This window comes from Hypomesus nipponensis, chromosome 23 (assembly GCF_054491055.1).
Source record: "Hypomesus nipponensis isolate SF chromosome 23, ASM5449105v1, whole genome shotgun sequence".
In the NCBI taxonomy this organism is placed as follows: domain Eukaryota; kingdom Metazoa; phylum Chordata; class Actinopteri; order Osmeriformes; family Osmeridae; genus Hypomesus; species Hypomesus nipponensis.
Genome location: NC_140383.1, coordinates 14,558,707 through 14,583,191, shown reverse-complemented (window position 1 = coordinate 14,583,191; position 24,485 = coordinate 14,558,707). Strand labels below are relative to the sequence as shown.

Sequence of the window (24,485 nt, the reverse complement as noted above, 5' to 3'; positions counted from 1 at the left end):
AATACATCTCAATTTATGAACCCACAGTTTCATATTACAGTCAACTGGGAAGAGTCATGGTGTCGTACGACACCAAAAACAATTCATGGCACTGTCCTTGTTCAAGGACAAAGAGATCATGCCCACACAAATATATTGCCAAATGGCACTTATTTCAGACACACCGCAAACTGTTTAGGAAAGTCCGGAGCACTGATGAGGTGGAATGCCTGAGTACAGCCACACCAACAGGGGACGAAAACACTGAACGTCAAGATGATGTTGATCTGGGGGACATAGCTTATCCACCTAAAGATGACCAAAAAATGAAAGGCATGGTTCAGTACATTCTGAAATACAAAAAGCTAGCTGCTGTTCTGCCAGAATACTTACGGCTTCCATCAGTGGAAAAAGAATACCCAAAGCACCTCATTCCAGAGGAGATGATGTGCCAGCGCTGCTCAGGCAGTTTGCCACTGAGTGACCCTGTCCTCATTACACACAAGACCAAAATCCTCACCCAGTCACGTATTGTTGAAGGTAGGTCAATGATGTTGATCTATAGATATATTATTCCAAAATACTGTTGTAGATTCTTTCTTTTTTTTTTACAATTTGTGTTGTAAACTGTACTAAGTTTCTTGTTTAATTGTTTTATTTCTAGATGTGTCAACCTACTTTAAGTCTTGCCATCAATGTGGAGCATACCACCGTTACCAAGAGTGGAAAGACGGTCTACACAATTTTAATGACCGCATACTCATTGATCTCCCATTATGTCTAACCATAAGGAACATGCTGCAGGTAACTTTAGATTTGTCTTAAATTATCTGTATTAATCATTTGTATTGGGGAAATGTACAGCAATGTTCTTATTCTTCTCCCTTAGGTCCATACTGCAGTGAGCAGAGTAGTGGAGTATTTAGAATTGACTACAGGGGTACAGTTCCCCTCAGCTGACACAGTTCTCCATGGGTATCTTCACTTTGAAGCACTTACAGAACATGATTACCAGTATTCTTGTGTGACCTGTGGTGATCATCCACCAGTGGTCATCATGGACCTCCACAAGAAGGCAGCCTTTCATTTGTCAGGTAATAAAGCTTTCATGGAATATACAGATTTAGATTTAGTTACAGACCTGACGAGATTAGTGTCTGAATTGAACATTTTCACATTGTTTCTATAGTGAGTGACCTTGCACAACCACCGGAGGACGGGTTTTTGGGAGGCACTATTGATGGAAAGGATCAGTTGAGGATTTTTCGCGAGTAATGCAATTAGTAATTAGAAATGAGTTAACATGTTGGACCGTTTTCAATGACAGCTGAATTGTGGAATTTATGAGCTAAAATAGATCCAATAATTTAACCATTACTTAACTTCAATTTACAGCATATTTACATATTTCTTGTGGTTTCCAAAGGTTCCCTAAACAATCCATTTGCAGTACCACCATCATACCACTTTTGGTCACCGTGGATAGGGAAAAATACACGCGTCTCAAACCATGTCCTTAACACGGAATTTTAAAAAGTCCGTCCACCAAAACCAGCTGAGGTCCGTGAAATAACAGTCTCAGAAGACCGGCTGAGAGAGGAACTTCACAAGCAGAAGGTAAAAACTGTATTTATTATAACTCTGTTTTTATTAGTAATTTACAGGTCATTAATTTCCATGAACATACAGCTCCTCAAACCTTTTATTTTATATGTGATAGGTTCAAGTAGTAAGGACATTATGAGTGTGGATTGGATTCCTCTGGATCACGCAGTGACCTCCTCCAGAGATTGTCCAATGAAATTAAGTCACGCCAAACGTACAACAAGGTTTTTCAGAAGATTTGGGCTGCCTCAGGTAAGCTACATTTCACATAGTGTATGTGGGAGCTACTGTTATTAAGAATGGTTTTACCTGTGGTGGAATCAATTCCAAAAGTTGTTAGTTTTGGATTATCTGAAATGTGCCTTCATATTGACTAAGGATGAAAATCTATTCTGTAGGATAAACAGAGGTTGTCTATCTACAATATGTTTCTTTTGTCTCTTTTCATCTCAGGCGGTTGGGCTGTGATTATGTGCCCGTGTGGAATTGTATACAGTATTAAGTGTAACATTTGAGCTGAAAGCCCACGTGACTTTACAGACATGCTTCTTTCTTGGAAACGCATGCCTAATATTGTGATATATGACTTTGCACGTGGATTAGGAACACACATGAATCTCAGACAACCAGAAAGGCTGGCCTTCAATCCATTTGAAGGACGGTTAATGGCCCCAATTCCAGAGAACATAACCCAAGCCAAAGATGGAAACCTGAAGGTGTCACTACCTTGGCTGAAATGCAAGAAACTGGTCCCAGACCGTGATGGCCATCCAATACAAGTTCAGCAGAGCATCATATTCTCTATGACCGTTTCCATGAGGATAACACAAAGGAAGCTGGGCCTGGTCCCACAACTTGCCGGAAAGGTCAACAGTAAAGTAGCAGAACAGCTGTTTGCAAGAATGAAAAAAAAAACGACTTTTTGAATATCATCAACAATTACAACATCCTCAAAAACAAACAAAGAGTGGACAACACAAAAAGATTTTTGAAACGGAGGTAGCAATGAACAGCAACAGCCAGGCAGTTCTGGGTAACTTTTTAAATACAGTTCTCGTCTCGTCATCTACCGCTTGTCCGGGGGTCGGGTCGCGGGGGCAGCAACCTAAGCAAGGAGGCCCAGACTTCCCTCTACCCCGCCACTTCCACCAGCTCTTCCTGGGGGACCCCGAGGCGTTCCCATGCCAGCCGAAAGACATAGTCCCTGCAGTGTGTCCTGGGTCTTCCCCGGGGCCTCTTCCCAGTGGGACGTGGCCAGAACACCTCACCAGGGAGGCGTCCAGGAGGCATCCTGATCAGAAGCCCGAGCCACCTCAGCTGGCTCCTCTCGACGCGGAGGAGCAGTGGTTCTACACTGAGCCCCTCCCGGATGACCGAGCTTCTCACCCTATCTCTAAGGGAGAGCCCAGACACCCTGCGGAGAAAGCTCATTTTGGCCGCTTGTATTCGCGATCTCGTTCTTTCGGTCACTACCCATAGTTCGTGACCATAGGTGAGGGTAGGAACGTAGATCGACTGGTAAATAAAGAGCTTTGCCTTTCGACTCAGCTCCTTCTTCACCACGATGGACCGATGCAGAGCCCGCATCACTGCGGACACCGCACCGATCAGCCTGTTGATCTCGCGCTCCATTCTTCCCTCACTCGTGAACAAGACCCCAAGATACTTGAACTCCTCCGCTTGGGTCAAGATCTCCTCCCGACCCGGAGATGGCACTCCACCTTTTTCCGGTCGATAACCATGGCCTCAGATTTGGAGGTGCTGATTTGCATCCCAGCCGCTTCACATTCGGTTGCGAACCGCTCCAGTGAGAGCTGAAGGTCGCGGCCCGATGCAGCCAACAGGACCACATCATCTGCAAAAAGCAGTGACCCAATCCTGAGGTCACCAAACCGGACCCCCTCAACGCCCTGGCTGCGCCTAGAAATTCTGTCCATATAAGTAATGAACAGAATCGGTGACACAAGGGCAGCCCTGGAGGAGTCCAACCCTCACCGGAAACAAGTTTGACTTACTACCGGCAATGCGGACCAAACTCTGGCACCGGTCGTACAGGGACCGGACAGCCCCGATCAGGGAATCCGGTACCCCGTACTCTCAGAGCACCCCCCACATGAGCCCCCGAGGGACACGGTCGAACATCTTTCCAAATCCACAAAACATGTGTAGACTGGTTGGGTGAACTCCCATGCACCCTCCAGGACTCTGCGGAGGGTATAGAGCTGGTCCACTGTTCCATGGCCAGGACGAAAACCACATTGCTCCTCTTGAATCCGAGGTTCGACAATCCGACGGACCCTCCTCTCCAGGACCCCTAAATAGACTTTCCCAGGGAGGCTGAGGAGTGTGATCCCCGAAAGTTGGAGCACACCCTCCGGTCCCCCTTTTTAAAGAGGGGAACCACCACCCCGGTCTGCCAGTCCAGAGGCACTGTACCCGATGTCCACGGGATGTTGCAGAGTCGTGTCAACCAAGACAGTCCTACAACATCCAGAGCCTTAAGGAACTCCGGGCGGACCTCATCCACCCCAGGGGCCCTGCCACCGCGGAGCTTTTCAACCACCTCGGCGACCTCAGCTCCAGAGATAGAAGGCCAACAAGAACCATTGCTGTTTTTCTTCATGGTAGGTTTTTGAGCCACGCTGGAACCTGTCTGGAACCTGTTTGCCTTGGGTGACCCTACCAGGGGCATAAAGCCTCCGAAAACATAGCTTCCAGGATCACTAGGACACGCAAACCCCTCCAACGGGGTAAGGTGGTGACTCAGGGAGGGGTAAATACAGTTTTGCTATTCAATTCTATAATAAAAACAGCACATATATTATCAACATATATTGTTGAGATATCTATTAATATTTTCTGTAAATCCAGTATCCTCAGAGACATCCACCTTGGATCAACCTGATCCAATAAACACCGATGTACCAAGTGGTGAGTAATGGGGGGGAAAGGGCATAGACTACACGACTACTCATGTTGTTCTTGTCCTGTCATACTTTTTATTTTGTTTTATGTATGTTAGGCGCTTCATAGCATACCGTTTTTTCACATGATATTTTAGCAGCATGCACTTACATGTATGACTGGTGAGCTTCATTGTGTATTTTTACTTTAATTTTGCCAGAAGCAGTGCCCCAGATAGCGGCCCTTGGCGTGCCCCAGACAGCGGCCCTTGGCGTGCCCCCGACAGCGGCCCTTGGCGTGCCCCCGACAGCGGCCCATGGCGATTCAGCAACAATGAAGCCTTGGGAAACAGACTGGAATCCTATCCAGGACCAGCTGGTATGATAATAATAAGTACAAATATGTCTTATTTCACATGGTATACACTCTTATCACTAAAAGCTGTGATTTCCAGCTCGATTACGTGTTGGACACAGGAAGTCGTGCTTTGGAAATTATTGTTAAAGAAGGTCTAACATGTCTTACACGTGAAGAATTCTGGAGTCTAGGGCTGCGAAGCGACATGGATTCTACTGTGAGTAGTGTACGAAACATGAGGAAGGGAACATCCATGTTTGTATTTATTTTTCTGTTTGAGTTTTAACTGATTTTTTCTTGGAGATTGGGAATGCTTGCATGAAATTGATTCATGAAGTGGCTCAGCAACACGTATGTAATGTATATACTAGTGCTGTCAGTTTAGCGCGTTATTAACGGCGTTAACGCAAACCCAAATTAACGGCGTCAATTTTTTTATCGCGCGACTAACGCTCTTTTTGGCCTTGCAAACTTTGTAGTTTTTGTTGCAACAACGTTAGAAAAACTACAACACCACACTAGATCTAGCTAGACCGGAAACAAAACAACAGGCACGCCACACACACTCGTTTGGCTTGCGAGCCGGCTAAAGAGTAGTAGCAGAGCCCGTTTACGGATATTAGACATTCTCTGGTAGTAGGCCAACATTAAGTTTTGAGTGGATGGCGAGCACGAGACGCTGAAATGAATGCCAATAAGATTCTGAATGGAAAGTTTACTTTAAAAAAGTTGCCAAATGGTTCCATTGACAAGACCAAAGTGATATGTGTGTTTTGTTGTTGTATACTGAGCTACCATTGCAGCACTGGAATACCACTTGATGGCCAAGCACACAGCTCATGCGAATTCTCTGCCCCCTCGTCAAAGCCAGGCGATTGCAATGTTGTTTTCAAAAAAAAAATATTTGCACGAAGCAATCCGAACCACTTTTCCAAAAAGAACAAAAAGAGAAAAAGAAATCGAGGGACATGTAGAATAGATAAAAATGTGCAATTAATTGTGATTAATCGCAAGTTAACTATGACATTAATGCGATTAATCGCGATTAAATATTTTAATCGTTTGACAGCACTAGTGTATACAGAAGACTAAAGCCTAAATTAATCAGATTATTGTTGTTACTATATTGTGTTATATTTTGTCTTTTCAAATTTGCTGTTTTCTATTAGAGCAAAAACATTTATGTAGAGGACATGTATGTCGTTCCTACTTGGAAGCATACCCAAACCAACATAATTGTCAACTTTCCAGTGAGTGCATATTAAATAACAAAACCGGTAACAATATGTTGTTTCATTCATTTAGGAGGATGTTGACATCAAAGAGTTCTTAGTCTTTCCGGCATGTACCACTGCAAACGGGACCAGAACACTTCATTCTCTGTGTAAGGGAATGTTACTGTTACCACAGTATACTACATAAGTGTCTATAACTGTAGTGGTTATTAAGTAGTGTTTTAGTGTGTTATAGTGTATTTTAATAATTGTGGTATTTATAACTGCTTTATATTATGTTTTCCTGGTTAGTTATAAACATTATTAATTTCTCTATAATTTACATATACTTATACAGATATATATTTCTTGGACTGCTGTTCCATAACTTGACCACTTTAACTGTCAACAGTTTATTCGTTTTTTATTCCAAACAGAGTAAAATCCATCCTTCCTCCCTGTCATAAATACTTCTCAACTCAACTCTTTCCCCATTACCCCATTATAGATCATGAGGCCCCTCCTGAGAGAGAGATGCTCTTTTTAGACTCTCAGTACATGATGCATGAGTCTGGCTTCGGTGATGCTGAGTACAGAGACATTTTTAGGTCCACAGATAAGACATGATGTATGCCAAGTTCAGATGGCAAATTACATTTAAGCAATTATCCTATAGTACTTTGTTTTTTTGGCTACGTTCCTACAGCCTGTAATAGTATGTTTCCAGAGTCTATAGCCTCTACAAGCATTTTTTGGCTATGTTCCTATTGCCTTATGTCTCAGTGGTTGTAAACATCTACCTGTTTATTTTTTTATTACCTTGCTCTGATCAGTGAATTTGTTTCTGTAATTTTACAATCAAACTTTTAAATTTACACGTGACACCTACTGTACATGTAGCAGCCACTGCAGACTTATGTGCACCATCACCGATTAACTGTAAATTAGACTATTTATGCCAAAATATCCTTTTATAATTATATATTTTTTTATTTCATTATTGTATAGGAATATTGCTTAGCAAATTGATCCTGGGAGCTGGACTGAGAAGACTGGGCATGATATTGGGGTGAATAATAAATGCGTAGTTATTTAGATACTACACAGAAATATTACTATTGCCAATACTCTGGACTTCATATAGAAGTCATCATGTGACGGAGAACACAGCAGCTGTTAGACATGTCATGTTTCTAATAAATAAAGAAAAATATATTTTAGGGCTTGCCACACCAGACCTGTGGAAATGACTGCAGGATATTCATGCTTATGGTAAGTTTACAGTTGTCTTGGTTGTAGGCTTCTGTTAACATTGTGAATAAAATGTTTTTTTTTTCCAACTTCTCTTTTCCAGTGTACCCTTTCCATTGGGAAAAATTATGGGTTTAAATTCTTGGAGGTTAGTTTATTTAAAAAATACCCCCCCCCCCCCAAAAAAAATAAAATTGTATTACTAGAATTTCCCTTATGTTGCAACATACAATTTACCTTGAAGAGAAAGGGCACATTAATAACTAAATTCTCATAGTTACTGTCTAATTTCTTTCAAATTGACATGCCTTCGATTCGGAAGTGGTGGTGTCTTTTACTAATGGAGCGTTTTGAAATACAAGGGTATGACAGCCCAAAAACATTGTGTTTACTAATTCCAATAACACTTCGAGGGTCACTTTTAGATGATCTAAAATCTCAGTCAAATATCAGCAGCATGTCAGAACATATGATGACTACATGATGTCAACCATTTACAAATAAACAATCACTAACAAGTACTCCACATGGCAGATTCACTCATGTCAATTGTGCAACAATGCCTTAGCTTTTTCAGTTGCAATATTATCTATTAATCATATTAATTTTTGAAAGGTATGGCCAGAGGTTTTCCTTCTGGACTGATGAGGCCAGATGTTTGCTCCATGGACAACTTGACCCAGTGTACAGAGCGGCGAGACCGAGTGGCATCACTGAGGATCGTCCATTAAACATGCAAGCTGTCACTGACCGAACTGCAGAGGAAAACAGACTGGTGGACTTCATCGTACAGTCCAAGGGAGCTGAGCAGCATTTGGTGGTACTTTTGACAATGTTCACATTTTCTCATCAAAGGAACATCAACAGATGTATAATTTCACAATGCAGCTCATTTATTGCCTCTCTTTAATGTATGCATTTATGTTGTATTTAATGTCAGTTGTTCAATGACTACCAACTACCACACAACACACTCATTCCAATTCCCACAAAATTAATGTTTCTGTACATTGATTTGCCCATAGGGTTTACTCAATGGAAAGCCTTTGTCCTGGTTTCCTCTGAAGACCTCTTCCCAGGTGCCTGTCTACCTCGACAGTGAGGAACTACAGGACACCCTTATTACCTATCTGAAGGCAGTGCTGAACCAGACACCAACCAAACTGAAGTTCACAGATGAATTGCAGTTCATCCTCGGTGTTCTATTTCCAGAGGTAGGCCTAGCCATGTAAAGTATTTGTACATGTTCCTGCTCCTGCACTTTCAAAGACTATATAAACAAACTGCCTATCACGTTGCGACCTACGTACGGACCTATGTATAATGGTTTGAGGTTCTGTATTGGCATAAGGGTGTATATTTGTTTAAAAATTAACCATATAATTTCTGTAGGCCATCATATACGGCCTGAGTATTCAGAAGAATCTGTCGCTGCAGGATGCAGAAAAGGTATTCATATCTGGACCAGTTTATCATCAGAGATAAGTAGAGAATGTACATTTTTTGCACAATGCCGTACAACTTTATCATCTACTATTAATACCTTTATTATCAACCACTTAACTAATGCTGATTAATGTACACTACTTTGTTAGTGTAACTGATATTTATGCTTACCTAGAAGTATTATTGTCTGTACTATTTCAGTGAAGTGGAAGAGTTTGATAGGGGGATATCAAAACAATTGCGCACAGAAGGGACACCATTCAACTAGAAAGTAGTGCTGTTACCGACTTCACAATCTGGGGCTTGAATATTGAAGGGTCAGGAAAAATTAAATATCCATAATGTTTTTTTATATTTGTTTTTCTTGCTTCTGTCTCTCATTGAAGAATGAAGTTGTATGGAGGTCGATGTGGAGGGGTGATGGAGGTCGATGGGTGGTTGTAAAATAAAATAAACAATGCATATCTTGAATCTGCCCGGAGAGCCGTCCTTGTGTCTTGCTTCTCTAACATTACACATTTGTGGTTGAGATTGAGTGACAGCAAAAGCCGTAGCAAATAGAATATAACTTCACTTTTCCAGAACTCACAGGCATGTGCAGTATTTACAGGTATAAGAAAGATGATCTGATCCACTGACATGTGGTCAATGTTTTGAGTCATGTCCAATACAAAACAGTTCATCCTAGCATGCCTATCCACACCAAAGGAAGCATCCTCATGCAGCCCATCCATCCACCATAGTTTCACCACCAGCAGCAGACGAGAAGGAAGCGGTGGATCCTCCGCAGCCCCATCCATCCCACATCACCCAAAGAAAACGTGATGATGACATGAAATAAAATCAAGTATAACTGATTACTTATATTTTGTCAGATAACTTTTGATATTTATGTATAATAGAGCATAGTATAAAATAATGAAATGCATCAGAGAATATGTACATTGAGTAAGTATTTTGACCGGGGAGAAGACAGAACCCTGTGTGTGTTAGGAATTTAATTATCTGCAGTATGAATCAAGGATTTACTCATGTTTAGTAGTTGTATTCCCAACAGATGTGGTTACATTCTTTTAAAGGCACTAGAAGATATTCCACAAACACGAGCCTAGCATGTGCTTTTAGTTTTTCCAAATGGGAGTGCATGATGCAGCAATGTAAGGGCAGCATCATCTAGACTTCTACTCTTCATGTAGGCAAACTGGAGTTGATCTGCCAGGTTCTGGACTGTCTCTTGTAGTTGCAAAAGTATCAGACATTCAAAACTCTTCATCACCACTGATGTAAGAGCTACAGGATGGAAGTCATTGGGAAGTTTGGGTCTCCTCTTCTTTGGAACAAGGCAGATGGCAGAGGTCTTCCACAGAGCTAGAACTGTGTGTTCCTCCAAGAACCAGTTGAACAGTTCACAGAAGACAGGGCCAGTTGTTTGTATTAGGTCTCCAGGAGCTTGTTATTACTGATGTTCAGGACGTAATGCTTTGTTGACTTTGGAACTTTAGTGAAGTTAAGCCCATCAAAGCAAAGAGTATCTGCAAATGAGCCCTAATCCTTAAGGCTCATGTTGCAGGGTGTACATTGGTTCTCTGTCCAGAAAACGTTTTAAAGACTATTTTATGTTCCTTAATTTGTTTACTTCATTTGATGAAATTACACTGGATCTTGACATCTATGAAATATGTACATTTGTTTTCAAATTTTATGTGGTTTTAATTTATTTAATTATCCAATATTTATTATTCAAACATATTTTCATATCTTCGCAAACCATTCAAATATCTTGTTGCAATCTTGTAAAATCGTTGTTTCTTGCCTCTCGCAAACCATTCAAATATCTTTGCAAACCATTCAAATATCTTCGCAAATCATTCCAAGTGACATTGTTGTTTCTTGCCTCTCGCAAACCATTCAAATATCTTCGCAAACCATTCAAATATCTTCGCAAACCATTCAAATATCGTAAGGTGGCGCTGTTAGTGTCCTAAAACTGCGGTCCTGAAACTGCAGCTCTCCGGCGTCTCCGGCTCTGCAGGTTCATACTATTGACCCACACTGGTGGAAATGGTCTCTGTTTACAGGTTAAACATTTCAAAAAGAATACAGACATAATGAGTTGACAAGTTTATTTAAATTTTGCCTCAGACCAATGCATTCTATTTGAAATTCTGCAGGGTTTTCGTAAAACGTAATTCACTCGCGAATTTTGGGCCCTATAATATCCCACTGCAAGTGAATGCAGCACTAGACGACTCCAACCACCCTCCCCACTGCGCCGACTGAGACCGAGGTGAAATCAGTTTTATATTCGAGATTCAACAGACATTCATATTTGTACCTCTGTTCAGGCTCCGTGTCATATTTAGGGACCTGGGTAAAAGAGTAGACAGCCTGAATGCCAAAAAAATCAAGCAGCCATTTGAATACACACCATTTTCAGTATTTCTTCAACATTTTTGTCAAAATGGACCATAAAAACGTCAAACTTGTGGCACATTCTTGTACTACTAGCCGGACAAGTTGTCCAAACTTTGGTTTGATGATACAGTTTATTATGGATTAGCCAATAAATCAATGAAAACACTTGACATTTGTGTTCAGTGTTTCCTCAATATCTTTGATTTATGGCTTTAATAATGTGCCATAATAATGTTATGTTTTTGAGTAAAAATGTCTTAATTTGGGGGCATTCCAAATAAACATTGATTCCAAATAAACATTGATTAATATGACTCCAATTAAATCAGCATATATACTTCTGCCACGGGGGTGTCACCCCTCAAAATCTCCTGCCACCCCATCAATATTTTTCTAGATCCACCCCTGCTGTGTTCTACCAGCTATCAGCCTCACCTTGGGCTTCTCCAGGCCCACCGTTGCCACGGCGCTGGTCTGCTGCTGGTTGCTGTCTTCCTTCCGAGGCCTCATTAGACGCTGCAGCCTGTTCTTGATTACCTGGGGTAACATGCCAGTCGGGGGGGGGGGGGGGGGGGGGGGGGGGGCATCATGTTAATGCAATGTGTGCACAGTGAATATGTAAGGTGTGTGTGTGAATGCAGGTGAAGGTGTGTGTGTGGAAGGGATCATGGTGACAGAGAACAAGTTAGAAGCTGACTCCATCAGAACAGAAGCTAACATGTCTGCGGATTTCCATATAATTTGCCTAGTACACGCAAGCCGTGTCCCTCAAACTTATGACTGAAACATCAACAGGTTTGTATCACACTTGAAAAGGTGGAGATGGAAGACCTGAAATGGAAAGAAGCTGAACCTTGAGAGACTCAAATTGCCACTGATGGTGATGGAGGCTTACAGGGAGTTCACAATGTAAAAACTAAATGCTGAAACACTTGTTACTAGGATCAAAATAATTATTTGAATTGCTTGACATATTTCCACATAGTTAAATAATTCCTACAGATGAATGGGCTCCGGTGGTAGAAAATGCAAGTGGAAATATTAGGTTTACATTAGGAATGGTTCATTCCAGTCTAAATCTGTTACCTATAAATGACTTTTTTTTTTGTACAGCATTTTACATTTGGGCCTTTATGTTTGGGACACAGTAGAATAACAGTGCACCTCATATATGTAGTCCAATATTTCTATGATGGTCAGGATACTGGCTCCGATGAACAAGCCCATTTGGCCACCAATATCACCTGTAGATAAGTCACAAAGTCAGGACCCTTTCATGCTGAAGGGGGTCAACATCCTCCCACTCGGTTCTTTCAAAGCTCATAAACCATTGTCTAGACAATTTTCATTGATTGTTGTGTTAGATTCTTTTGTTTTCGGTTTAAACTGATTTGAGTCCATTGTAAATATAGAAAGGAGGAGGAGAGAGGTGTGCAGCTGCAGACAATTCAAAGAAAGTTAAATGTTTCATGTGTAAACTGTTTTCATTGTTGTGGCCCTGCACGTTTCAACAAACAAATAAATTATGTTATCTGGTCATTATCTGGAAATTTCACTCAGACCAAAAGAACCTGTTGCAAACAGCTTTCCAATTATTAAACCTTATCTCCAACAACATGAAACACAAATGATTACTCTCAAATAAGGAGAGAATATAAAAGAGTAAGTGGCCATGGGGAAAAAAACTCACCCAGCAAACCAGCCACGTCGTAGGCTTTCTTTTGTTCAATCGTTTCATAGTTGAGAGCTTCAAAGAAAATATCCAAAACAAGGAAGTTGTCTCTGGAAACATTTTGATAAGTAAGAAAGAAGGTTCAGAAAAGACAGAAGAATGTATTGGTCTGTGTCTTAACCATAGACTGTAAAAACAATGGACGGTACTACAGCTTTGAAAACTGAAGCCAAAAAATCTAAATCGCTCCCAAATCTAAACATACGTAGGATTTTTTTTTCTCCCAAAGATGGTTTCTGTCATTTTAGGTAGTTCTTATCATGCTGATGTCTGTCAAGTGCTTATTTTCCTGACCAGTTTGTTTTGAGTTAAAAAGGGGTTTATTGTGTACTTTTCAACTGATCCGGGGATCTCAGCTAGGATTGAGGCCTACCTCGCAGACATCTCCGCCTGGATGACCAAGCACCACCTCCAGCTGAACCTCGCCAAAACAGAACTTCTCATCATCCCGGCCAAACCCTCCATTTCCCACGACCTCTCAATCACACTGGGATCTGCGACGGTGACCCCTTCATCCTCTGCCAGGAACCCTACCCTTACCCTGCCAGGTAACCTTGGGGTTACCATGGATGACGAGCTCTCCCTCACGGCCCACATTTCTGCGGTCTCCCGGTCGTGTATATTCACCCTCTACAACATCCACAAGATCAGGAGATACCTGTCTGAGCACTCCACCCAGCTGCTTGTCCAAGCACTTGTCCTCTCAAGTTGGACTACTGCAACTCGCTGCTGGCCGGTCTCCGAGCATGCGCAACCCGTCCTCTTCAGAGGATTTAGAACGCAGCGGCCCGCCTGGTCTACAATCTACCCAGACGCTCCCACGTTACCCCGCACCTCATCTCCTTCCACTGGCTACCCAACACGGCCCCCATCAGATTCAAGACCCTGGTACTGACCTTCTGAGCAGTGAACGGGACTGCACCCGACTACATCAAGTCTCTCCTGCAGCTTTACACCCCCACCCGCCACCTACGGTCTTCTTCAGACAACCGCCTGGTGGTCCCAGCGCTCAAGACCGCCCAGTCCCAACACAAGCTCTTCTCCTGCCTGGCCCCCCAGTGGTGGAATCAACTCCCCACCTCCATCAGACACAGACTGTCTCTCCACCTTCAACTGAAGGCTCAAGACGCACTTGTTCCGGGAGTACAACGGTACTTAGGAATGGTTTGCTGAACCCAATGCGAGTTTCCTCAAGGATCACAATGACTTTTGCTTAGAGACTTGTTGCTCTTGTTGGCTAGTGGTAACTGATTTAAGCTGCTGTATTCGCTGCGAAATATTCTATTTTAGTTAATCCTGTTTTTTATTTTATTTTTACTGTTGCTTGCTTTCTACAGGTACACTTTCACTTAGCGATTCATGCTGTTTAATTGTAACTTGCTTAACTACTTGCTCTTATGGTTCTTCCCTTTGGCACTTATTTTTTGGTTGTTCACAATGTGTGGTTCTTGTTTTGGTTGCCCGCAATGCTTGGGGCATGACCTATGCACTTTGTAAAGCTCACTCTTGGAAGTCGCTTTGGATAAAAGCGTCTGCTAAATGAATAAATGTAAATGAAAATGTTGTAATTAGTCAGACGAGTGTATGGGTGGGACATCGATACCACGGCTCCACCACCCAATCACTATAGTGCAGACTCTGGCTCCAAATGACATCACCAGCGCAAGATGGCAGCACCCCTATCCGGGATATTTCTGCTTCATTTTCATACAGTGGGAGGAAGTGGAGACGCTTTGTCCATTCTTTTTACAGTCAATGGACATAAGACTGATTCACTTACATGCCTGGATACCATCAAAGAGAACAGCTAATGATTACAGTTTCTCCCCTATACCACAAAGTACATATTGTAAAATGTAATTTAAATGTCTGCCATAAATAACCAGAGTAGCACTTTCATGTTAAATTAAATTAATTAAAACAAGTTACATTGTCAGATTACATGGTGTTTACGTGTTAGCGGCACATACATGGGAACAGTGGATCCTGAGGCAGTGTCAGAGCAGTCATCTCCCCTCAGCTTTACAGAGCAGCCGGGCAGACCACATCCTACCTAATGTAGTCCTGGGACTTGTCGTACTTCCTGGAGAGGTAACGAGCGGATCCCTTGCTGGGGATCTTGACCATAGACAGTTCCTTGCCGTAGCGGGTCAGGTTACAGGGAGTCTCACAGAGGCAGGTGTCTCCTGTGCTCTTCTGGAGCAATGCTGGAAGACAAGGGCCCAACAGAGAGCCAGGTCTGGGTCAATGAACCTGGTTGAATGGACGAGTGTAGTGTCAGGGTAACGTACAATAACTATATACTCAGGTGATTACAAAACAGTTGAACAATGTGAGGTCCCTGTTTTCCTTGGTGCTGGTCCCACGTCTGTACTGCAGGTGTTTGGTTATCCCTCAATAGGCTTTTTGTATGTTTCTCACTCAGACAGATAGTTTAAGGTTAATGTTCCTTACCATACTTCATGGGAAATTACAATCACTTTTCTGTACCTGACATGCATAAATGTTACAGACTGTCAATATGGCACATGCATAAAAATATTCAGGAATTCAGGAATGCCAAATACATAAAAACAGACCACAATAGATTACTTCAAATTGTCCCACTTTTCAATACATCCCAGAACAAATAGAAAACTGATAACAGCAATTTAAATGCGGTGAGTTGTGTGTTTTATAAGTCTTATAATGAGGTTATATGTATGCAGGACCAGCATAGCATCTATTTTCGGACAGAAGGATGAAAGAATTTACCTATATAATATAAATATATAAATTATCTTTTAAGTTATTACCTTTCACAAGGAGTGAATTTATTCATATTATTTGAGTAGAGGAGTGCGGCAGATATAAATATGGACCATTCATGTAACTCACATTTAGCTCACCCACCCATTAAATGGGCTCGGATTCCATTGAAGAGAGAGATAATTACATTTCTGGCTTATTTGGCTTGGAGATCATAATTGTACTGATACATCTCCCATCACCTAATAAACCCTCTCTTTTTTACGGCAGTCATAATGTCTTTGAAACACGCCACCTCCACATACTGATAACGACTGTGGGTGAGTGAGGGAGAGAGAGGAAACGAATAGAGGGAGAGACACAGAGAGAAGGGAGGGGAGATACAATAAGGGGGAGGAAGGGAAGAATGGGAGAGGGAGTTGGCTGAGAGAGGTAGAGAAAGGTCAGGGAGAGAGGTGAGAATGTGAGGGAGAGAAAGGAGGGAAAGAGGAGGATGGGGATAGAAGGGATGACAGAAATGGAGGTGAGGCAGGAGCTGTAGGATTCAGGCCAGTGACAGAACAGCAAGACAAAAGAGACTGCAGTGAGTGGCCCTGGCATTTGTGTCAAATTAACTTTCAGTAAAACATCAATAAGGAAGCTATTTCATTAGAAAAATATCTTCCTGCAATCTCCAATTCAAAACATCGAACCCCCAAATGACTTTGATTATGTAACAAAATAACATACACACACACAGAAAACGTTACTGAACACAGGGCATCTGCGACAATGAGGGGAACGTAAACAAACATGTCTTACCCAGCGCTTTGTCAACACACTTTATTTTACTGGGAGTGCAGATATCGGCGTTTCCTGCAGAGGAAAAACTGAAAATGAGTCAGATCAATCACATCCATAATGATAGCCTCCCTACATCTCTGATGACACAGAGACGTCCCATTGAGAACAGCACTAATTTCCTCTGATCATTTGTCTCCTGATGAAAGTCAGGGGTTGGAGGGCGTAGAGGGGTGGGGGGAGATGAGTGTCTTCTAAACCACCTCGGCCATGTTGGACATCAAGTCCTGATTGCACAGCAGTGCAAAATGCAACATCCCCACCCCAAAGGCATATTTAGAAAGCTTTTAAAATCCAATCAGGGTTCACCTCCTTACCCAACCAGCACTGAGAGGGAGCTGCTAATGACAAGAACTCATTAGGAACGCAATTAATTGTGGGAAATATGGGAACATTTTTGACAGTTGCTCAAGGTTAAGAGTTAATGTTTTGGGAGCATTCTTCTTTTCAATTTGTATCAGGAGAGGTGCATTTGCGAATATTATAGCCAGGGTTCAGAGGAACAGAGGTTCCATTATGATGATGTGTGTGTACCTTTTGATTGTGTGTGTGTGTGTGTGTGCAAAGCTGTGTCTACAGCCTTTCAGCTGGATCACAATAAGGGAGGCGAAGGAGTCAGCTGTATTGAGTGTCAGAGGGTTACTGAACATTAATGTTACTGAAATGTTTTCAACATTCAATAAGTTCAATCCACTTATGTACCAGAACAAACAACACTTTAAGACGTGTGTTTCTTTATGCTATTTAAAGGTAGAACAATGAAAAGAGAGAGAAATAAGTGAGACAGAGAAAGAGAGGCAGAGAGAGAGAAAGAGAGACCGAAAAAAAAACTCCATACCAGGCATGTGCACCATCCTGCAGTTGCATTCGCGGACCACCTCGCTGGTCTCACAAAGCAGGCGACAGGCACTGATGCTGTATGTGTCGTAGCCCTGGATCACCTGCTCACTGGTGGAACGGCAATTTCCCCAGGGCTGGGGCAGGTAGGTCAACTGAGCACAGAGACATTGATTAGAGCCTTGGGTATGGGCCCGACGCAGGGGCTCTGAGGAGAGGGGGATGGCTGGTGCAGTGAGGATGATAGGGGGTGGAGGGGTGAGGAGGGGAGGTTGGGGAGGTAAAGAGGAGAGGGGGTGGAGGGGTGAAAAGAGGAAAGGTTGCAAAAGTAAGGAGGGGGGCTGGAGAAATTAGATGGGAAAACAGGTGAAAAGGTAAAAAGGGAAAGGAGGTGAAGAGGACAGGAGGGGAGGGACTGGAGGGGTGATGAGGGGAAGGATGTGGAGAAGCGAGGAGGGGATGGAGATGAAGGGGTGAGGAGGGAAAAAGGGTGGAGAGGAGAGATGTACAACGGTGAGGAGGGGAGTGTCGTTGGGTTATCAGAGGGTGGGAAATAGATAAGAAGAGGGCTGGAGGTGAGGCAACTAGAGGGGATGGCTAGGCATGAGTTACAGTTGTGCCCCCATACATTTTTCATAGGGGTGGCCAGATGGGACAAGGGAAAATCTTGGGGTGGCACACTCAAATCAAAACACATAACAATAATTTAGAAAAGCGTCTGCCTCAAAAACGCCTAGACAAAAGGAGTTTTAAGTGCAATGTTTAAAAGGGTCATTCAGTAAGTTTCCATGATGGTATCAATTCGAATCTAGCTTTATTCAGACAACGCTATTTTTGGGGGCAACTGCTATTATCGTAATATATTTGGCAGTGAATAAAGCGAATCATTGGCCGAAAGCATGTCATATCCCAGTACGATACGTGGTGCTGTTTTCATTACAACTAGTGGTGATACAGCCATTTCCGCTTGACCTCTTCACCACTCAGATATACTGCCAAAAAAAACTTTATGTAATGTACACTTTATTACATTTCTAACTAGCTTTCATCCTAAATTGAATTCATTGCAATTTAGGGGGAAGGTCTACACAGGGCCAGCTAGCAAGTGTCAGCCATGTAAGCTTCAAAAGTTAGGGTTGGCAAGTGGGACCCAGGTTAACCTTACGTTTTATGATTGTACCTTGTTTTAATTGTCGGGGGGAGGGCGGCAGGATCTCAAGTATGCGCAAAGACGCAGAGTCTAGTTTAGCCCAATTCACCGTTTACAAGCATGTGATGTCCGAATTATTAACCGACTCTCACAGAGTTATCTCGAGGTGTCGATTGGATCATAGTCGGACCGCAATTATTTGAACAAAGGTGTTTACAAGAAAGGGATAATTGTATTTCAGTACAAAAAAGGGATAATTGTATTTCAGTCCAAATAAGCCAGTAATTCGAATCCATGTAACCACAGTGATTGACTGGGTTTTTGGGGTATTTCACATTTCACACATATATTTCACATATGTAACATTGGTTGGGCTGAAAATGGCCCGGGTGCTGTTCTATGCCCCCTGATGCATCCTGTAAAATAGCCCTTGAATGAAACGCTAGGTTTTCTCCTTTTATGGTATGCTAATGACTATACAGATGAACCGAAGTTCAATGTAAGGTAGCCTATTAATATAAATAGCCTACAGTATCCTCCGACCAGCGGTGGCACTAATACCTCGGATACACATGAAAAAAGGGGCCTGAGGAGAGAGTTCCGGCTTCAGGGGCCTGAGGAGAGAGTTCCGGTTTGGAGGGGCCTGAGGAGGGAGCACTGCATTTGGACCCTTCTCGCTTGAGGAGGGAGCACTGCATTTGGACCCTTCTCCTGAGGAGGGAGCACTGCATTTGGACCCTATTGCTTTGCTCTGCAGCTTCGCTCGTTGTAAACCAACCAATCAGCGCGCAGCAGTGTTAATTTCGTCGACGAAAACTATGACGAAAAATGTTTGTTAACGACCTTTTTCCCATGACTAAAACGAGACTAAAACGTGACGAAAACGGATCTCTGAAAATAAAAACTATGACTAAATATATTATAACTTTCGTTAACGAGACAAGACGAAAATGTTGGTGGTTGACGAAGTCACAATACTTTTTTTCCCAATGTTTTTATATTTAGATAGATTCCTCCTCTCTGTTTACTAAGCACACTCTCATCTCTACTGCTGTCAGTGGCCGATTCTCGTCAAGTCTCTCGGCCAAGTTTCGCACGAGTTACAGGCGTGTTTGAGCGAGTGATATCGCGAGCGAGTGATATCGCCAGTGTTAATTTTGGCAGCTATTTTTGATTTAGTCTTAGTCTTTAGACGAAAACGCTTATTAGTTTTAGTCACATTTAGTCATTTCAATCCTTCTTAGTTTTAGTCTAGTTTTCGTTGATGAAAACTCAAAACATTTTAGTCTAGTTTTAGTCGACAAAAACTAATTACATTTTAATCTAGTTTTAGTCACATTCAATAGCCATATTAGACTCCTTTTCTTCCCTTCTCAGAAGGGATGTGCATCTCCATCACTGAGGACGATGCAATACACATCTCGATGCACTGCCAAGGATCCGATACATTAAAGATACATAAAAGCAACTACTAATCCGATACAATACGATTCACCCCTATTGCGATGCAGTGCGATTTGACAAGATGTGATTCAATGAGATGCAAATAAATATGATGCTATGCAATTTAATATGGTAGCCTACATAATTATGTATTTCTTTGTCAGACAGCAAATCATCAATTAACTAAACAAGTTAAAGTTTTACTTCACATATTAAACAAAGTCTCTGACAAAATACATAACATCAGACCTGGACCTTGCCTTAAACTAGTCCTTCTTTCCTGTTGTAAGTGTTCTCTGAATGTAAAAAATGGTAAACTATTACTGGCAGTCACAAGCTGCTGTAAACACTCATTTAACACCACACACTAAATTGAACTCATGTCCTACTTTCAGGTTTTTCTCAATGACTCAGTTATCTCTCGTCTTACTTTGTCGTACACAACAGGGATTTGTTTTGTCGGAGAATAGCTTCCTATTCTTGCTAAGGATACCGGTGGAGCTAGCCACTAACTGTAGCCATAGCTGAATCCGAGGGGGAGGCAGACGTCTCCACACAAATACCATGTAGCCTCTTCAGGTGACTACCTAAATCAGCCGTGCTGCCTGTGTACGTTATAGCAGCACCGTGCATGACATATCTTGCCAATTGCATGGGTCGATATCACTCGCTCAAACACGCCTGTAACTCGTGCGAAACTTGGCCGAGAGACTTGACGAGAATCGGCCACTGACAGCAGTAGAGATGAGAGTGTGCTTAGTAAACAGAGAGGAGGAATCTATCTAAATATAAAAACATTGGGAAAAAAAGTATTGTGACTTCGTCAACCACCAACATTTTCGTCTTGTCTCGTTAACGAAAGTTATAATATATTTAGTCATAGTTTTTATTTTCAGAGATCCGTTTTCGTCACGTTTTAGTCTCGTTTTAGTCATGGGAAAAAGGTCGTTAACAAACATTTTTCGTCATAGTTTTCGTCGACGAAATTAACACTGCTGCGCGCTGATTGGTTGGTTTACAACGAGCGAAGCTGCAGAGCAAAGCAATAGGGTCCAAATGCAGTGCTCCCTCCTCAGGAGAAGGGTCCAAATGCAGTGCTCCCTCCTCAGGCGAGAAGGGTCCAAATGCAGTGCTCCCTCCTCAGGCCCCTCCAAACCGGAACTCTCTCCTCAGGCCCCTGAAGCCGGAACTCTCTCCTCAGGCCCCTTTTTTCATGTGTATCCGAGGTATTAGTGCCACCGCTGGTCGGAGGATACTGTAGGCTATTTATATTAATAGGCTACCTTACATTGAACTTCGGTTTTAGCATAAGTCAATAATGTTTAACAAAGCGGAAATTAGCATTGCGGCTAGCGTTACGTATTGCTAACATTACAAACATGATCACTGTTCTAACCCTGGCAAGCATAGAAAATAGGTTTGGCAGTTTAGCGTCATCTAGTGGTCATTATAGAATATCACATTTTTTCCGTTGGTCATTTGCAGCAGCAACAGCTGGCTCGTGTTATTGTTTATTGTTTCCACGGCAACAAGAGCCGGCTCTGAAATAATTCATTTTTTAACGTTGATAATACAAACAACACTACTCTCTTAATCTGAAATCAATATCCATCCTTGTATTTATGTTAAATGTTGCTTCATCAATTACCACTTCAATCATAAAGATGTGTAATAGCACTAAACATATATTCCATATTCCAATAACGTAGGATTACGGTGTTCATGGGAAACTTAGGCTACTGCAGGGGGATAAATTAACAATAACCATGCCGAGAACATAGCCTTATGTATCGTTGATGAAATGCCTCATTTAGGCTATCACCGGCCAAACTGGCTAGCGAGTTTTTATTATGAAAATGAAATTTAGCCCGCATTTGGAGGGTGTTAATTTAGAACTCTGTACCTAACGCTAGCCGCAATGCTAATTTCCGCTTTGTTAAACACTATTGACTTATGCTAAAACCGAAGTTCAATGTAAGTTAGCCTATTAATATAAATAGCCTACAGTATCCTCCGACCAGCGGTGGCACTAATACCTCGGATACACATGAAAAAAGGGGCCTGAGGAGAGAGTTCCGGCTTCAGGGGCCTGAGGAGAGAGTTCCGGTTTGGAGGGGCCTGAGGAGGGAGCACTGCATTTGGACCCTTCTCCCCTTCTCGAGCAAAGATGCAACACGGCCAACAGCACTCACTGACACATCGAAGGTGGAGACTTGAAATACAAATTTAAAAATAAATCTATTGTGTCTACAAAACACTGTTTTTAACAGGTTGCCTAGATATCATTTGAAATGACAACGTTAGTTGTTTCCACTTCTGTTGTTGAAGCAAACAGGTTTGATTTAGGTGGGTAACGTTAGCACCACAGCTTAGCAAATATGAAACAAACCATCGTGATTCAACTCAGCTTCAGTTAGCTCTTAGCCTGGCTGCCAGCCAAACTTAGCCCCACCCAGAAAAAAATTTGGTCGGGAAGTTGAGTCTGGGGAAGCTTGGTTGGGGAAAAATTATGTCTGAACAGGAGCTGTTTGGACCAATGAAATTGTCAGGGCGGGCTTTAAACGAAGATGGACAGATGATCAACAGTAATATAATCAACCATGTCACCAAAGAGCGCTTGGGTTGAATTTGTTTTCAACAAACAACATATTACGTTGCTCTGATTGGTTGTAGGTCTATCCAATTGAGCGAAAAGGCATTTGTTTTATGAGTTCGGTTGAAACACTGACAATATGCGACTCGCCCCCCCTTGACGGCGCTACTGATGAGTTAAAGGGAGGGGATGGCTAGGGGAGAAGTAAAGAGAAAGAAAGGGCTGGGTGAGGTGAAGGGAGGGCTAGGGTTGATTAGAAGCGAAGGGAGTGTTGAGGAGAATGGTGGTTACCTACCCTCTGCTCCTGACATGAAACAAAGGTCTGGAACCCTGGGGAGACTCCAAAGCCCAGCTGGTGGATGTAGGGAGGCTCGTCCTGACTGTGGATTTGTACGCGGATCCCAGCCTCCAGCGATGTCTCGTCTGAGAGCAACACACAGAGGGATCAGAGGAGGGGGGGTGAGAGAGTGAGAGATCAGAGAAAGAGGAAGAGAGAGAGAGAAAGAAAGCATAAAGGAGGGAAAGATTGAAGGAGAGAGAGAGAGAGAGAGAAGGGGAGATAGCAGGAATGAGATAGAGGGGATGAGAGATGGACAGAGCATGGAGGGCAGTCAGACATCCTCTCCAGATGGATGCTTATTGTAACTTCTATTTCAGTCATTTTCCATTAAGCTGGCTTTGACTATCACATCTGACAAAACCATGCTTCCTTTAAATCTAAATTCTGATATGTTTTTCACAGAATGAGAGAGAGAGGGAGAGAGAGAAAAAAAAGAGAGATAGAGAGAAGGGGGGGGGAGCATGCATGTTGTTGACTGATGACATTGAAGACATTTTCCATTCCACAGGACATTTTCTTCAATACAGGTTTTAGTGTGATCTACTGATTTATTTATATATCCGTATGTGTCGTACTTGTTTCCCTCCAGATGGGTAGATACTCATCTTGTTGGATATCCAGCATGACCTCCAGCCCGTTTCCCATTCCGCCCTGCTTGGTTTTCTTAGACGCTGTTTTGTTCCCATTGAAAGTGTAGCATTTTCCATATCTGGTGTAGACCTTGAGGAGAAACAATCTTTATCAGAGATGTCACAATAGACATGATCGCATCCATCACATTGCTTATGCACAAGGATATGAACCAGAGGGTAAGTAAGTAAGTAAGACTTTATTTATATAGGACATTTCATACAAGAATTGCAGCTCAAGGTGCTTTACATAAAATCAACAAAAACAATTATACAAGTGATAAAAGTAATAGATCTAAAATATATAACAAACCAGACTAGCCGCACTCTATCTTCGGTCTCTCGAATCCGTCTTAGAACCGAGCTGCACTTGCAGTTTCCACACAAATCACAACCCAGACAAGCCACACTCTATCTGCGGTCTCTCAAATCCATCTTAAATCCGAGCTGCCACTTGCAGTTTCCAAACATATAACAAACCAGACTAGCCACACTATCTGCGGTCTCTCAAATCCGTCTTAGATCCGAGCTGCCTAGTGCAGTTTCCAAAACTTATAACACAACAAAACACACTGTCCACAAACCACAAGTCAAAGTTTTTGTGGTCTCTCAATACACAGTCTTTGTGGTTTCCCAATAAAATAAAATAAAAAACAAAAATCAAGTAAATAATAATAAAAACAAAACTAAATAATCAAGATATAATAATAATAATACAAATAAAAGAAGAATGTAACTCAACAAAATACAATCAGCAGTCCTTGCGGGAATCTCGCGGTATCTCGTGCCACAGTCTTTGTGGTTTCCCAATATAAATAAAATGTAACTCAACAAAATAAATAAAATGTAACACATAAGCAATAGTGCAAGTCAAAAGACAAGCCGCAATCTTTGCGGGAATCCAAAGCAAATCTATAAAAACGATAATATAACTACTAAAAGTTGTAAAACCCTTCTGAGATAAAATTAGTTAAATGCTTTGGTAAAAAGGTAGGTTTTATG

General features: G+C 42.2%; 2 protein-coding genes and 1 long non-coding RNA gene across 4 annotated transcripts in view; 2 read left to right on the top strand and 1 right to left on the bottom strand.

Annotated features, from left to right (window-relative positions):
- Positions 1-24,485, bottom strand: part of asic4a (acid-sensing (proton-gated) ion channel family member 4a) — a 107,363-nt gene that overhangs the window by 10,339 nt on the left and 72,539 nt on the right. The window contains exons 2-9 of one of the 2 annotated variants that reach the window (XM_084689580.1): positions 23,430-23,574; positions 22,810-22,937; positions 17,330-17,483; positions 16,453-16,506; positions 14,957-15,110; positions 12,862-12,953; positions 12,336-12,415; positions 11,602-11,708 (exon numbers count right to left, since the gene is read on the bottom strand). In XM_084689580.1, the coding sequence (XP_084545706.1) occupies positions 11,602-11,708; positions 12,336-12,415; positions 12,862-12,953; positions 14,957-15,110; positions 16,453-16,506; positions 17,330-17,483; positions 22,810-22,937; positions 23,430-23,574 (914 nt within the window). The remainder of the gene's footprint in view (positions 1-11,601; positions 11,709-12,335; positions 12,416-12,861; positions 12,954-14,956; positions 15,111-16,452; positions 16,507-17,329; positions 17,484-22,809; positions 22,938-23,429; positions 23,575-24,485) is intronic. The other variant, XM_084689579.1, reaches the window with a different exon arrangement.
- On the top strand, positions 651-1,257 carry LOC146234350 (uncharacterized). The gene is made up of 3 exons (XR_014741748.1): positions 651-783; positions 869-1,073; positions 1,169-1,257. It is a non-coding gene; the product is annotated as an uncharacterized LOC146234350 (long non-coding RNA).
- Positions 6,963-9,200, top strand: LOC146234349 (PWWP domain-containing DNA repair factor 3B-like). The gene is made up of 4 exons (XM_084689581.1): positions 6,963-7,331; positions 7,926-8,130; positions 8,336-8,524; positions 8,703-9,200. Exons 1-4 carry the CDS (start codon positions 7,306-7,308, stop codon positions 8,793-8,795), a joined length of 513 nt encoding a protein of 170 aa, XP_084545707.1. The 5' UTR covers positions 6,963-7,305; the 3' UTR covers positions 8,796-9,200.